The sequence below is a fragment of the Trachypithecus francoisi genome, unplaced genomic scaffold, assembly GCF_009764315.1.
Source record: "Trachypithecus francoisi isolate TF-2019V2 unplaced genomic scaffold, Tfra_2.0 Contig01461, whole genome shotgun sequence".
Lineage (NCBI taxonomy): Eukaryota > Metazoa > Chordata > Mammalia > Primates > Cercopithecidae > Trachypithecus > Trachypithecus francoisi.
Window position 1 is genome coordinate 19,358,265 of NW_022681433.1, and position 16,841 is coordinate 19,375,105.

At 37.1% G+C, this 16,841-nt stretch overlaps 1 protein-coding gene across 4 annotated transcripts in view; it reads left to right on the top strand.

Annotated features, from left to right (window-relative positions):
* The window catches only part of SACS (sacsin molecular chaperone), a 128,538-nt gene extending 112,029 nt beyond the window's left edge, over positions 1–16,509 (top strand). For all 4 annotated transcript variants that reach the window (XM_033237188.1, XM_033237178.1, XM_033237208.1 and 1 more), the window contains one exon: positions 3,640–16,509. In XM_033237188.1, the coding sequence (XP_033093079.1) occupies positions 3,640–15,194 (11,555 nt within the window). In that variant the 3' untranslated portion in view covers positions 15,195–16,509. The remainder of the gene's footprint in view (positions 1–3,639) is intronic.
* The last annotated feature ends 332 nt before the right edge of the window (positions 16,510–16,841 follow it).

Consider the following 16,841-nt stretch of genomic DNA (forward strand, 5'->3'; position numbering starts at 1 on the left):
CCCTTTCTTTCCTTCCTTTTTTAGTTTGGTTGTTTCATTTCTTTTTTTCTATTCTCCCTTCATTTCTTTGAAGATTGACTGATCTACAGTACACCATTTAATTGAACCTTGACTGGACAGTTACAAAGAGATTTGCATCTCTCTGCTCAGTGGGGCATTGTTAGAACTCATCAGCTACCCAGGCTGTCATTGCCACTTTCTGTACAGGAGAAAAGTATCAAAAACTGTCACTGTGCTTAGAGCTTTGGATGGATTCTTATTGTAGCCAGCTGGAGACTGAAGGAGTTTGGTTGAATGTAGTAAACTCTCAGTTAATTAAAGCATTCAGGACTGAGATTTCTTGGTTAAGTAAATTTTTAAGTAGACTATATATAGTATTTCCGTCTGTGCTGAAATTCATCTCAAGGTTAGCACTGAACATAAACATAAACAATAAAAAGCAGTGCAGTCTTTGAGTACTGATTCATTATGTTGATGTTATTATTTTGAACCACTGGGGATTGAACTGATAATAGTGAAGCAAAAGCTACTCTTGGAAGAGTTCCTTCTAAGTTAAATTTGGTCATTGTTGAAACTTTTCTGCCTCTTGGATCAATTTCAGTACTGTAGCTAACCTCTGTAGACAGTGCTGATAATTTTTAAGGTTACAAAAACCATTTCATTTATTAAACTGCTACAAAAATAATTTTGCAGATCCTGTTAGAGGTGCTTTACAATTTCTATGACTTTCTAACCCAGGACATGGAGACTTGTTTCTGTGTTAACATTTATAACTAAAAAGCTGAATGTCTTAAATACAATGGATAGAATTCAGGACTTCAGATTGAACTGACTTAATGTACATATACTGGTGTCTTATTACATTTTCTCTCTCCTTTATTTTCTTTCATGTTTTTTTCAGTTGAGCATGACCGATGTGTTAGTTGCATGCTATATGTGGTGTGCGTGTGTGTGTTTTGTTGGCATTTAATTTATACATTAAATGAGATCATTTTCCTGAAGGTAGGTATATGTTTTATAAATTGCCAAATTTCATGAAAGGATATTGGGTAAGATTATCTATGGAATGCATGTCGTGGCAATTATTAACATAGAGCACAAAGTGGTGCATATTTAATTTTTTATTTTCTGAGTGTTTTGAATTTTAATTTCTAACTCTTTTTTTTGTATCTCTAGTATTATATCCTTGCCTTATGATTTGGATATTCCATTATAGTTAAATCTGATTCAGTGAGCATTTTTAAAAGGAAAATGTTGGAAAATCATATTTTAATAGGACTTACAGATCAAACAGGCTATACTAGTCAAGCTGCTGACAAGATTTTGTAATTTCATAAATATTAGTGCTTGAATTATTGTAAATCACACAATGTAAAAACTGAAAAATATTCTGGATTTGGGTATTGACACCTTCCTAAAGTTGCAAAAGTGTGCCCTTGCTTAAATTTCTATGGCAGTAATTTTTAAATATCTTGTTGTTACATGCAAGGCAATTTCTTGGTAGAAGATAAAGTCATCTTTTTTATACGTAAGCCTCTGAAATAAGGGTATGCTTTCTTGGACAAAAAAGTAACAGTATGTAAAAGTTTCCAGAGCCTGAGGCGGGATTCCTCTTATAATATTTTCCAAACTTGCTTTTTTTTGTTTTTTTTTTTTTTGAGACGGGCCCTCACTCTGTCGCCCAGGCTGGAGTGCAGTGGCGTAATCTCGGCTCACTGCAACCTCCGCCTCCTGAGTTCAAGCAGTTCTCTGCCTCAGCCTCCTGAGTAGCTGGGCACTACAGGAGCCCGCCACCATGCCCGGCTAATTTTTGTATTTTTAGTAGAGATGGGTTTCATCATCTTGGCCAGGCTGGTCTTGAACTGCTGACCTCGTGATCCACCTGCCTTGGCATCCCAAAGTGGTGGGATTACAGATGTGAGCCACTGTGCCTTGCCACTCTTTTAAGAGTCTAGAAGTCATATGTACGTAGGGAGAATATTGAATGTTAGTATCTATACCAGATCGAATTTGAGATGTTTATTTATCTGGGAAAAATATACCTATAGATGTATGGTGTTTTTTTTTTTCATTTTGTTCTTACTGATATTATAAATGTTATACTCTGAAATACTAAATTCACTCAGAAAGAAAATGTTCATTTCTAAGGCCAGTGGTTAAAACCAGTAAAAACTGCCCCCCTCAACCCAACATCTTCCTAGTGTTCTAGTTTATCAGACATCCAAAAGCGGAGCCGCTCTGCTGCCTTCACGGCATGGCCCCACGTGTTCCCTTTGTTGCCTGCAAAGTATTTCTGCAAAAACCTCAGGGCTCTGAACAGCGTACTTTAATAATAAGTAGCTAGATACAGGGTACTTTGGAAAAGTTGTAAATATGTTCTGCATTTGGGCATAAATATAGAGCAGTCTTTAGATCTAGAATCTCATCCCCATTATTTTTCCAAATGAGAGAATTCAAGTCCCAGAAAAATGAAATGGCACTGAAATTAGACATCTGTTTAGTTGTTGAAAGGAAACCATGTAAGTCTCATTGCTGCCTCAGCTGCAGAAAGCGCTGGTCACCTGCAACTGAGACTCCAGCCTCTGTGTGCTGACTTCATGCCCTTCTCTGTAGGTCATACAGCTGTGTGGCTCCTGGAAACTTGAAGTTAACACAAAACATCCTTCATACAGGTTGGGTGTCCCAGACCCAAAAATCTGAAACCCCAAATCTGCAACAAGTATCTACATGACACTCAAAAGAAATGCTCATTGGAGCATTTTGGATTTCAGATTTTTGGATTTGGAATGCTCAGCTGGTAAGTACAATGTAAATATTCCAAAGTCCAAAAAAAATCCGAAATCCGAAACACTTCTGGTCACAAGCATTCAGATAAGGCATAGTCAGCCTTTATTGGGGTCGCGTATCAGTTTTTACCTTTAAGTACAAAAGATTCTTACATAAATTTTATTTGCATTTTTCTTTGGTGTTTTTATTTGTGGGCAAATAAGTGCTAAACATTGTTTTCCATATTGATTTTATTTGCAGAACATTATAGGATACTTTAAAAAACATATTTAAATGTATTTTGTATATTTATTTAAAATAGGCATTTTCCAGGCAGAATTATTTCTCTCACAGGTTATTGTAAATATGGATTTATATATAGATTTTCTATCACTATTATTATTTAAAAATTATTTTAGCCCAGTTTTGCCGAATTTTTACATGTACTTCCAGCTCTTAGAAAACTTTCCAGTACTGGCCATGCACGGTGGCTCATGCCTGTAATCCCAGCACTTTGGGAGGCCAAGGCAGGTGGGTCATGAAGTCAGGAGATTGAGACCATCCTGGCTAACACGGTGACACCCTGTCTCTACTAAAAATACAAAAAAAATTAGCCAAGTGTGGTGGCAGGCCCCTGTAGTCCCAGCTACTTGGGAAGCTGAGGCAGGAGAATGGTGTGAACCTGGGAGGTGGAGCTTGCAGTAAGCGGAGATTGAGCCACTGCACTCCAGCCTGAGTGATAGAGCGAGACTCTGTCTTAAAAAAAAAAAAAAACAACAAAACAAACTTTCCACTACTGTCTTATTTGTGAGAATAGAAAGCTACTGTAGTAGAATTATATGTATTTATGACATTTCTGTGTATGATTTACAGGAAGACCATGTACTCAGCTGCAGCTTCTAAATCCAGAACGATTTGCACGTCTTATCAAGGAAGTAATGAATACATTCTGGCCTGGCAGAGAATTGATCGTTCAATGGTATCCATTTGATGAAAACAGAAATCACCCATCTGTTTCATGGCTTAAGATGGTTTGGAAAAATCTTTATATACATTTTTCAGAGGATTTGACTTTATTTGATGAGATGCCACTTATCCCCAGAACTATACTAGAGGAAGGTCAGGCATGTGTGGAACTCATTAGACTCAGGATTCCATCATTAGTCATTTTAGATGATGAATCTGAAGCACAGCTTCCAGAATTTTTAGGAGACATTGTACAAAAACTTGGAGGATTTGTCCTTAAAAAATTAGATGCATGTATACAACATCCGCTTATTAAAAAATATATTCATTCACCATTACCAAGTGCTGTTTTGCAGATAATGGAGAAGATGCCATTGCAGAAATTGTGTAATCAAATAACTTCGCTACTTCCAACACACAAAGATGCCCTGAGGAAGTTCTTGGCTAGTTTAACTGATAGCAGTGAGAAAGAGAAAAGAATTATTCAAGAATTGGCAATATTCAAGCGCATTAACCATTCTTCTGGTCAGGGAATTTCCGCTTATACAAAATTGAAAGGTTGTAAAGTCTTACACCATACTGCCAAGCTCCCAGCAGATCTGCGACTTTCTATTTCAGTAATAGACAGTAGTGATGAAGCTACTATTCGTCTTGCAAACATGTTGAAAATAGAACAGTTAAAGACCACTAGCTGCTTAAAGCTTGTTTTAAAAGATATTGAAAATGCATTTTATTCACATGAAGAGGTAACACAGCTTATGTTATGGGTCCTTGAGAATCTGTCTTCTCTTAAAAATGAGAATCCAAATGTGCTTGAGTGGTTAACACCATTAAAATTCATCCAGATACCACAGGAACAGGTGGTATCAGCTGGCGAACTCTTTGACCCGGATATAGAAGTACTAAAGGATCTCTTTTGTAATGAAGAAGGAACCTATTTCCCACCCACAGTTTTTACCTCACCAGATATTCTTCACTCCTTAAGACAGATTGGTTTAAAAAACGAAGCCAGTCTCAAAGAGAAAGATGTTGTGCAAGTGGCAAAAAAAATTGAAGCCTTACAGGGCAGTGCTTGTCCAGATCAGGATGTTCTTCTGAAGAAAGCCAAAACCCTCTTACTGGTTTTAAATAAGAATCACACACTGTTACAATCACCTGAAGGAAAGATGACATTGAAGAAAATAAAATGGGTTCCAGCCTGCAAGGAAAGGCCTCCAAATTATCCAGGCTCTTTAGTCTGGAAAGGAGATCTCTGTAATCTCTGTGCACCACCAGATATGTGTGATGTAGGCCATGCAATTCTCATTGGCTCCTCACTTCCTCTTGTTGAAAGTATCCATGTAAACCTGGAAAAAGCATTAGGGATCTTCACAAAACCTAGCATTAGTGCTGTCTTAAAACACTTTAAAATTGTTGTTGATTGGTATACTTCAAAAACCTTTAGTGATGAAGACTACTATCAATTCCAGCATATTTTGCTTGAAATTTATGGCTTCATGCATGATCATCTAAATGAAGGGAAAGATTCTTTTAGAGCCTTAAAATTTCCCTGGGTTTGGACTGGCAAGAAGTTTTGTCCACTTGCCCAAGCTGTGATTAAACCAATCCATGATCTTGACCTTCAGCCTTATTTGCATAATGTACCTAAAACCATGGCGAAATTCCACCAGCTATTTAAGGTCTGTGGTTCAATAGAGGAGTTGACATCAGATCATATTTCCATGGTTATTCAGAAGATATATCTCAAAAGTGACCAAGATCTCAGTGAACAAGAAAGCAAACAAAATCTTCACCTTATGTTGAATATTATCAGATGGCTATATAGCAATCAGATTCCAGCAAGCCCCAACACACCAGTTCCTATACATCATAGCAAAAATCCTTCTAAACTCATCATGAAGCCAATTCACGAATGCTGTTACTGTGACATTAAAGTTGATGACCTTAATGACTTACTTGAAGATTCTGTGGAACCAATCATTTTGGTGCATGAGGACATACCCATGAAAACTGCAGAATGGCTCAAAGTTCCATGCCTTAGTACAAGACTGATAAATCCTGAAAACATGGGATTTGAGCAGTCAGGACAAAGAGAACCACTTACTGTAAGAATTAAAAATATTCTGGAAGAATACCCTTCAGTGTCAGATATTTTTAAAGAACTACTTCAAAATGCTGATGATGCAAATGCAACAGAATGCAGTTTCTTGATTGATATGAGAAGAAATATGGACATAAGAGAGAATCTCCTAGACCCAGGGATGGCAGCTTGTCATGGACCTGCTTTGTGGTCATTCAACAATTCTCAATTCTCAGATTCAGATTTTGTGAACATAACTAGGTTAGGAGAATCTTTAAAAAGGGCAGAAGTTGACAAAGTTGGAAAATTTGGTCTTGGATTTAATTCTGTGTACCATATCACTGACATTCCCATCATTATGAGTCGGGAATTCATGATAATGTTCGATCCAAACATAAACCATATCAGTAAACACATTAAAGACAAATCCAATCCTGGGATCAAAATTAATTGGAGTAAACAACAGAAAAGACTTAGAAAATTTCCTAATCAGTTCAAACCATTTATAGATGTATTTGGCTGTCAGTTACCTTTGACTGTAGAAGCACCTTATAGCTATAATGGAACTCTTTTCCGACTGTCCTTTAGAACTCAACAGGAAGCAAAAGTGAGTGAAGTTAGTAGTACTTGCTATAATACAGCAGATATTTATTCTCTTGTGGATGAATTTAGTCTCTGTGGACACAGGCTTATCATTTTCACTCAGAGTGTAAAGTCAATGTATTTGAAGTACTTGAAAATTGAGGAAACCAACCCCCGCTTAGCACAAGATACAGTAATAATTAAAAAAAAATCCTGCTCTTCCAAAGCATTGAACACACCTGTCGTAAGTGTTTTAAAAGAGGCTGCTAAGCTCATGAAGACTTGCAGCAGCAGTAATAAAAAGCTTCCCAGTGATGAACCAAAGTCATCTTGCATTCTTCAGATCACAGTGGAAGAATTTCACCATGTCTTCAGAAGGATTGCTGATTTACAGTCGCCACTTTTTAGAGGTCCAGATGATGACCCAGCTGCTCTCTTTGAAATGGCTAAGTCTGGCCAATCAAAAAAGCCATCAGATGAGTTGTCACAAAAAACAGTAGAGTGTACCACGTGGCTTCTGTGTACTTGCATGGACACGGGAGAGGCTCTGAAGTTTTCCCTGAGTGAGAGTGGAAGAAGACTAGGACTGGTTCCATGTGGGGCAGTAGGAGTTCTGCTGTCAGAAATCCAGGACCAGAAGTGGACTGTGAAACCACACATTGGAGAGGTGTTTTGCTATTTACCTTTACGAATAAAAACAGGCTTGCCAGTTCACATCAATGGGTGCTTTGCTGTTACATCAAATAGGAAAGAAATCTGGAAAACAGATACAAAAGGACGATGGAATACCACGTTCATGAGACATGTTATTGTGAAAGCTTACTTACAGGCACTGAGTGTCTTACGGGACCTGGCCACTAGTGGGGAGCTAGTGGATTATACTTACTATGCAGTGTGGCCCGATCCTGATTTAGTTCATGATGATTTTTCTGTAATTTGCCAAGGATTTTATGAAGATATAGCTCATGGAAAAGGGAAAGAATTGACCAAAGTCTTCTCTGATGGATCTACTTGGGTTTCCATGAAGAATGTAAGATTTCTAGATGACTGTATACTTAAAAGAAGAGATGTCGGTTCAGCAGCCTTCAAGATATTTTTGAAATACCTCAAGAAGACTGGGTCCAAAAACCTTTGTGCTGTTGAACTTCCTTCTTCAGTAAAATTAGGATTTGAAGAAGCTGGCTGCAAACAGATACTACTTGAAAACACATTTTCAGAGAAACAGTTTTTTTCTGAAGTGTTTTTTCCAAATATTCAAGAAATTGAAGCAGAACTTAGAGATCCTTTAATGATTTTTGTTCTAAATGAAAAAGTGGATGAGTTCTCGGGAATTCTTCGTGTTACTCCATGTATTCCTTGTTCCTTGGAGGGGCATCCTTTGGTTTTGCCATCAAGATTGATCCACCCTGAAGGACGAGTTGCAAAGTTATTTGACTTTAAAGATGGAAGATTCCCTTATGGTTCTACTCAGGATTATCTCAATCCTATTATTTTGATTAAACTAGTTCAGTTAGGTATGGCAAAAGATGATATTTTATGGGATGACATGCTAGAACGTGCAGAGTCAGTAGCTGAAATTAATAAAAGTGATCATGTTGCTGCATGCCTAAGAAGTAGTATCTTATTGAGTCTTATTGATGAGAAACTAAAAATAAGGGATCCTAGAGCAAAGGATTTTGCTGCAAAATATCAAACAATCCCCTTCCTTCCATTTTTGACAAAACCAGCAGGTTTTTCTTTGGACTGGAAAGGTAACAGTTTTAAACCTGAAACCATGTTTGCAGCAACTGACCTTTATACAGCTGAACATCAAGATATAATTTGTCTTTTGCAACCAATTCTAAATGAAAATTCTCATTCCTTTAGAGGTTGTGGTTCAGTGTCATTGGCTGTTAAAGAGTTTTTGGGATTACTCAAGAAGCCAACAGTTGATCTGGTTATAAACCAATTGAAAGAAGTTGCAAAATCAGTTGATGATGGAATTACACTGTACCAGGAGAATATCACCAATGCTTGCTACAAATACCTTCATGAAGCCTTGATGCAAAATGACATCACGAAGATATCAATTATTGATAAGTTAAAGCCCTTTAGCTTCATTCTGGTTGAGAATGCATATGTTGACTCAGAAAAGGTTTCTTTTCATTTAAATTTTGAGGCAGCACCATACCTTTATCAGTTGCCTAATAAATATAAAAATAATTTCCGTGAACTTTTTGAAAGTGTGGGTGTGAGGCAGTCATTCACTGTTGAAGATTTTGCTCTTGTTTTGGAATCTATTGATCAAGAAAGAGGAACAAAGCAAATAACAGAAGAGAATTTTCAGCTTTGCCGGCGAATAATCAGTGAAGGAATATGGAGTCTCATTAGAGAAAAGAAACAAGAATTTTGTGAGAAAAATTATGGCAAGATATTATTGCCGGATACTAATCTTATGCTTCTCCCTGCTAAATCGTTATGCTACAATGATTGCCCTTGGATAAAAGTAAAGGATACCACTGTAAAATATTGTCACGCTGACATACCCAGGGAAGTAGCAGTAAAACTAGGAGCAGTCCCAAAGCGACACAAAGCCTTAGAAAGATATGCATCCAATGTCTGTTTTACAACACTTGGCACAGAATTTGGACAGAAAGAAAAATTGACCAGCAGAATTAAGAGCATCCTTAATGCATATCCTTCTGAAAAGGAAATGTTGAAAGAGCTTCTTCAAAATGCTGATGATGCAAAGGCGACAGAAATCTGTTTTGTGTTTGATCCTAGACAGCATCCAATTGATAGAATATTTGATGATAAGTGGGCCCCACTGCAAGGGCCAGCACTTTGTGTGTACAACAACCAGCCATTTACAGAAGATGATGTTAGAGGAATTCAGAATCTTGGAAAAGGCACGAAAGAAGGAAATCCTTATAAAACTGGACAATACGGAATAGGATTCAATTCTGTGTATCATATCACAGACTGCCCATCTTTTATTTCTGGCAATGACATCCTGTGTATTTTTGATCCTCATGCCAGATACGCACCAGGGGCCACATCCATTAGTCCTGGACGCATGTTTAGAGATTTGGATGCAGATTTTAGGACACAGTTCTCAGATGTTCTGGATCTTTATCTGGGAACCCACTTTAAACTGGATAATTGCACAATGTTCAGATTTCCTCTTCGTAATGCAGAAATGGCAAAAGTTTCGGAAATTTCATCCGTTCCAGCATCAGACAGAATGGTCCAGAATCTTCTGGACAAACTGCGCTCAGATGGGGCAGAACTTCTAATGTTTCTTAATCACATGGAAAAAATCTCTATTTGTGAAATAGATAAAAGTACTGGAGCTCTAAATGTGCTGTATTCAGTAAAGGGCAAAATCACAGATGGAGACAGATTGAAAAGGAAACAATTTCATGCATCTGTAATTGATAGTGTTACTAAAAAGAGGCAGCTCAAAGACATACCAGTTCAACAGATAACCTATACTATGGATACTGAGGACTCTGAAGGAAATCTTACTACGTGGCTAGTTTGTAATAGATCAGGCTTTTCAAGTATGGAGAAAGTATCTAAGAGTGTAATATCAGCTCACAAGAACCAAGATATTACTCTTTTCCCACGTGGTGGAGTAGCTGCCTGCATTACTCACAACTATAAAAAACCCCATAGGGCTTTCTGCTTTTTGCCTCTCTCTTTGGAGACTGGGCTGCCATTTCATGTGAATGGCCACTTTGCACTGGATTCAGCCAGAAGGAACCTGTGGCGTGATGATAATGGAGTTGGTGTTCGAAGTGACTGGAATAACAGTTTAATGACAGCATTAATAGCTCCTGCATATGTTGAATTGCTAATACAGTTAAAAAAACGGTATTTCCCTGGTTCTGATCCAACATTATCAGTGTTACAGAACACCCCTATTCATGTTGTAAAGGACACTTTAAAGAAGTTTTTATCATTTTTCCCAGTTAACCGTCTTGATCTACAGCCAGATTTATATTGTCTAGTGAAAGCACTTTACAGTTGCATTCACGAAGACATGAAACGTCTTTTACCTGTTGTGCGGGCTCCAAATATTGATGGCTCTGACTTGCACTCTGCAGTTATAATTACTTGGATCAATATGTCTACTTCAAATAAAACTAGACCATTTTTTGACAATTTACTACAGGATGAATTACAACACCTTAAAAATGCAGATTATAATATCACCACACGCAAAACAGTAGCAGAGAATGTCTATAGGCTGAAACATCTCCTTTTAGAAATTGGTTTCAACTTGGTTTATAACTGTGATGAAACTGCTAATCTTTACCACTGTCTTATAGATGCAGATATTCCTGTTAGTTATGTGACCCCTGCTGATATCAGATCTTTTTTAATGACATTTTCCTCTCCTGACACTAATTGCCATATTGGGAAGCTGCCTTGTCGTCTGCAGCAGACTAATCTAAAACTTTTTCATAGTTTAAAACTTTTAGTTGATTATTGTTTTAAAGATACAGAAGAGAATGAGATTGAAGTTGAGGGACTGCCCCTTCTCATTACACTGGACAGTGTTTTGCAAACTTTTGATGCAAAACGACCCAAGTTTCTAACAACATACCATGAATTGATTCCATCCCGCAAAGACTTGTTTATGAATACATTGTATTTGAAATATAGTAATATTTTATTGAACTGTAAAGTTGCAAAAGTGTTTGACATTTCCAGCTTTGCTGATTTGTTATCCTCTGTGTTGCCTCGAGAATATAAGACCAAAAGTTGCACGAAGTGGAAGGACAATTTTGCAAGTGAGTCTTGGCTTAAGAATGCATGGCATTTTATCAGTGAATCTGTAAGCCTGAAAGAAGATCAGGAAGAAACAAAACCAACATTTGACATTGTTGTTGATACTCTAAAAGACTGGGCATTGCTTCCAGGAACAAAGTTTACTGTTTCAGCCAACCAGCTTGTGGTTCCTGAAGGAGATGTTCTTCTTCCTCTCAGCCTTATGCACATTGCAGTTTTTCCAAATGCCCAGAGTGATAAAGTTTTTCATGCTCTAATGAAAGCTGGCTGTATTCAGCTTGCTTTGAACAAAATCTGTTCCAAAGACAGTGCATTTGTTCCTCTGTTGTCATGTCACACGGCAAATATAGAGAGCCCCACAAGCATCTTGAAGGCTCTACATTATATGGTCCAAACTTCAACATTTAGAACAGAAAAATTAGTAGAAAATGATTTTGAAGCACTTTTGATGTATTTCAACTGCAATTTGAATCACTTGATGTCCCAAGATGATATAAAAATTTTAAAGTCACTTCCGTGCTATAAATCCATCAGTGGCCGCTATGTGAGTATTGCAAAATTTGGAACATGCTATGTACTTACAAAAAGTATCCCTCCAGCTGAAGTGGAAAAATGGACACAATCATCATCATCTGCGTTTCTTGAAGAAAAAATACACTTAAAAGAACTGTATGAGGTGATCGGTTGTGTACCTGTAGATGATCTTGAGGTATATTTGAAGCACCTCTTACCAAAAATTGAAAATCTCTCTTATGATGCAAGATTAGAGCACTTAATCTACCTTAAGAATAGATTATCAAGTGCTGAGGAATTATCAGAGATTAAGGAACAACTTTTTGAAAAACTGGAAAGTTTATTGATAATCCATGATGCTAACAGTAGACTAAAGCAAGCAAAGCATTTCTATGATAGAACTGTGAGAGTTTTTGAAGTTATGCTTCCTGAAAAATTGTTTATTCCTAATGATTTCTTTAAGAAATTGGAACAACTTATAAAACCCAAAAATCATGTTACGTTTATGACATCCTGGGTGGAATTCTTAAGAAATATTGGACTAAAATACATACTTTCTCAGCAGCAGTTGTTACAATTTGCTAAGGAAATCAGTGTGAGGGCTAATACAGAAAACTGGTCCAAAGAAACATTGCAAAATACAGTTGATATCCTTCTGCATCATATATTCCAAGAACGAATGGATTTGCTATCTGGAAATTTTCTGAAAGAGCTATCTTTAATACCATTCTTATGTCCTGAGCGGGCTCCCGCAGAATTCATTAGATTTCATCCTCAGTATCAAGAGGTAAATGGAACACTTCCTCTTATAAAGTTCAATGGAGCACAGGTCAATCCAAAATTCAAGCAATGTGATGTACTCCAGCTGTTATGGACATCCTGCCCTATTCTTCCAGAGAAAGCTACACCCTTAAGCATTAAAGAACAAGAAGGTAGTGAACTTGGTCCACAAGAACAGCTTGAACAAGTTTTAAGTATGCTTAATGTTAACCTGGATCCTCCTCTTGATAAGGTAATCAATAACTGCAGAAACATATGCAACATAACAACTTTGGATGAAGAAATGGTAAAAACTAGAGCAAAAGTCTTAAGGAGCATATATGAATTCCTCAGTGCAGAAAAAAGGGAATTTCGTTTTCAGTTGCGAGGGGTTGCTTTTGTGATGGTAGAAGATGGTTGGAAGCTTCTGAAGCCTGAGGAGGTAGTCATAAACCTAGAATATGAATCTGATTTTAAACCTTACTTGTACAAGCTACCTTTAGAACTTGGCACATTTCACCAGTTGTTCAAACACTTAGGTACTGAAGATATTATTTCAACTAAGCAGTACGTTGAAGTGTTAAGCCGTATATTTAAAAATTCTGAGGGCAAACAATTAGATCCCAATGAAATGCGTACAGTTAAGAGAGTAGTTTCTGGTCTGTTCAAGAGTCTACAGAATGATTCAGTCAAGGTGAGGAATGATCTCGAGAATGTACGAGACCTTGCACTTTACCTCCCGAGCCAGGATGGTAGATTGGTAAAGTCAAGCATCTTAGTGTTTGATGATGCCCCGCATTATAAAAGTAGAATCCAGGGGAATATTGGTGTGCAAATGTTGGTTGATCTCAGCCAGTGCTACTTAGGGAAAGACCATGGATTTCATACTAAGTTGATAATGCTTTTTCCTCAGAAACTTAGACCTCGATTATTGAGCAGTATACTTGAAGAACAGTTAGATGAAGAGACTCCCAAAGTTTGTCAGTTTGGAGCGTTGTGTTCTCTTCAAGGAAGATTGCAGTTACTCTTGTCTTCTGAACAGTTCATTACAGGACTAATTAGAATTATGAAGCATGAAAATGATAATGCTTTTCTGGCCAATGAAGAAAAAGCCATAAGACTTTGCAAAGCCCTAAGAGAAGGACTGAAAGTGTCCTGTTTTGAAAAGCTTCAAACAACGTTAAGAGTTAAAGGTTTTAATCCTATTCCCCACAGCAGAAGTGAAACGTTTGCTTTTTTGAAGAGATTTGGTAATGCAGTCATCCTGCTGTACATTCAACATTCAGACAGTAAAGACATTAATTTCCTCTTAGCATTGGCAATGACTCTTAAATCAGCAACTGACAATTTGATTTCCGACACTTCATATTTAATTGCTATGCTAGGATGCAATGACATTTACAGGATCGGTGAGAAACTTGACAGTTTGGGAGTGAAATATGACTCTTCAGAGCCATCAAAACTGGAACTTCCAATGCCTGGCACACCAATTCCTGCCGAAATTCATTACACTCTGCTTATGGATCCAATGAATGTTTTTTACCCGGGAGAGTATGTTGGGTACCTTGTTGATGCTGAAGGTGGTGATATCTATGGATCATACCAGCCAACATACACGTATGCAATTATTGTACAAGAAGTTGAAAGAGAAGATGCTGACAATTCTAGCTTTCTAGGAAAGATATATCAGATAGACATTGGTTATAGCGAATATAAAATAGTTAGCTCTCTTGATCTGTATAAGTTTTCAAGACCTGATGAAAGCTCTCAAAGCAGAGACAGTGCTCCTTCTACGCCAACAAGCCCTACTGAGTTCCTTGCCCCTGGCCTGAGAAGCATTCCTCCTCTTTTCTCTGGTAGAGAGAGCCACAAGGCTTCTTCAAAACAGCAGTCCCCCAAAAAGCTTAAGGTTAATTCTTTACCAGAAATCTTAAAAGAAGTGACATCTGTGGTGGAGCAAGCATGGAAGCTTCCAGAATCGGAACGAAAAAAGATTATTAGGCGGTTGTATTTGAAATGGCATCCTGACAAAAATCCAGAGAACCATGACATTGCCAATGAAGTTTTTAAACACTTGCAGAATGAAATCAACAGATTAGAAAAACAGGCTTTTCTAGATCAGAATGCAGACAGGGCTTCCAGACGAACGTTTTCAACCTCAGCATCCCGATTTCAGTCAGACAAGTACTCATTTCAGAGATTCTATACTTCATGGAATCAAGAAGCAACGAGCCATAAATCTGAAAGACAGCAACAGAACAAAGAAAAATGCCCCCCTTCAGCTGGACAGACTTACTCTCAAAGGTTCTTTGTTCCTCCCACTTTCAAGTCGGTTGGCAATCCAGTGGAAGCACGCAGATGGCTAAGACAAGCCAGAGCAAACTTCTCAGCTGCCAGGAATGACCTTCATAAAAATGCCAACGAGTGGGTGTGCTTTAAATGTTACCTTTCTACCAAGTTAGCTTTGGTTGCAGCTGACTATGCTGTGAGGGGAAAGTCTGATAAAGATGTAAAACCAACTGCACTTGCTCAGAAAATAGAGGAATATAGTCAGCAACTTGAAGGACTGACAAATGATGTTCACACATTGGAAGCTTATGGTGTAGACAGTTTAAAAACAAGATATCCTGATTTGCTTCCCTTTCCTCAGATCCCAAATGACAGGTTCACTTCTGAGGTTGCTATGAGGGTGATGGAATGTACTGCCTGTATCATAATAAAACTTGAAAATTTTATACAACAAAAAGTGTGAAGGTATTTAAGGAAAAAAAAAAAAGAGGTGGATCTTGAATGTGTTGTAGCACAAATATAAATTGCTGTACTTCATTAAGCTTCATTGCCAGTTAGCTAGGAATTGTGAAGCACATTGCAGATTTTTCTGGGAGAATTCTGGAGTTGTTATGTGCATGAATACCAACGGAAAACCTTAACTGAATCTAGAAGAAAAGTATTTTGAAGATGGTGGTGAGCTGCAAAACAGGTGGATGGATTTGAATGATTGGGATGGTACATTATTGAACTGCACTTTCTATAACCAAAGCTTAGCAGTTTGTTAGATAAGAGTCTGTGTATGTCTCTGGTTACGATGAAGTTAATTTTATGTTTTTAACGTGGTATTTCTGAAGGAGCTAATGAAACACTGGACATATCATTGGTTTAAACATAAGGGGAATTAAGTCTTTGTAGTTTGTCATTTTTTTAAGTGGATCCTCTTGGATGCATTATTTTCTTATCAGCTGGTTCTGATTATGAATTTGTTGCAATTTTATGTCGTACTCAGTGCATTTAAGAAATGGTACAGTATTTTAATCCTGTTACTTGACTAAGAGTGTGAAGGTAGTACTTTTTAAAGTGCACTGAGTGCACTTGACATCTTTATTTAAATTTTTTTAACATCTTTTGTTTACAGGCTTCCTGTTTCATGAAGATAGCAATGGAAAACTCAAAATGGTGGCAGTTCTTACCACCAGATGAGATGTTAGTATTGTTTCTGGAAACTGCTTGCCAAGACAACATTTATTAACTCGTAGAACACTTGCTTTATGTTTGTGTGTATATATTTTCCACAAATGTTATAATTTATATAGTGTGGTTGAACAGGATGCAATCTTTTGTTGTCTAAAGGTGCTGCAGTTCAAAAAAAAGATGATTTTCTTTCAATATGGCACTTAGTGGAGTTTTTTTTAACTTTAAAAACATTAACAATTGTTAAAATCATTGTGTTATCTAGTAGCTTATAATGATCAGCTTATATTTCCCCGTGGTCAGAACTGACATTTAATTCACATTTGTCTCACCATACTTCTGTAACATAGTTCTGTCGCAGAATGTAAAGGAAAGGTAATGATAATTAGTTTATATAAGTGTACCGGCTGTAAATGATGCTAAATATATTTTATGCAATTAAGGGCTTACGGAACATGTTAAAACCTTTTTTACTTTTATTGGTAATAAGGAATGTTTGCACCTCCATCCTGTATTGCTTCTGGATGCGAAACCATGTAATTATTTCTGCTGTTATATAAGGTGCCATACTTTTAATAAAGCAAAATGTACATATGAAATCATCGTAATGGGTATTTCCTGGGAAACAGTTCATTGGAAATCAAACTTAACATCTTAATATTGAATTTTGATGTGTGTCTAGGTTTGTGTTTATTGGAAATATTAGGAAAAGATTTTCCTGTATATTTTCATGCTGGAATTACAGATTTCTTTTTTAGGATTAATAGAATATAAAGGGCTTATTATATACTAGGTTTAGGTCCTCATTGATTTAGTTGAGTTTATGTCACCTTTTGTACTACTTTATTCAGCTGTGAAGTTAGTAGGAAGTCCATTTTGCTGCAAACCAGCTATCTTTATTTATTTATTTATTTATTTTATTTATTTTTTTGAG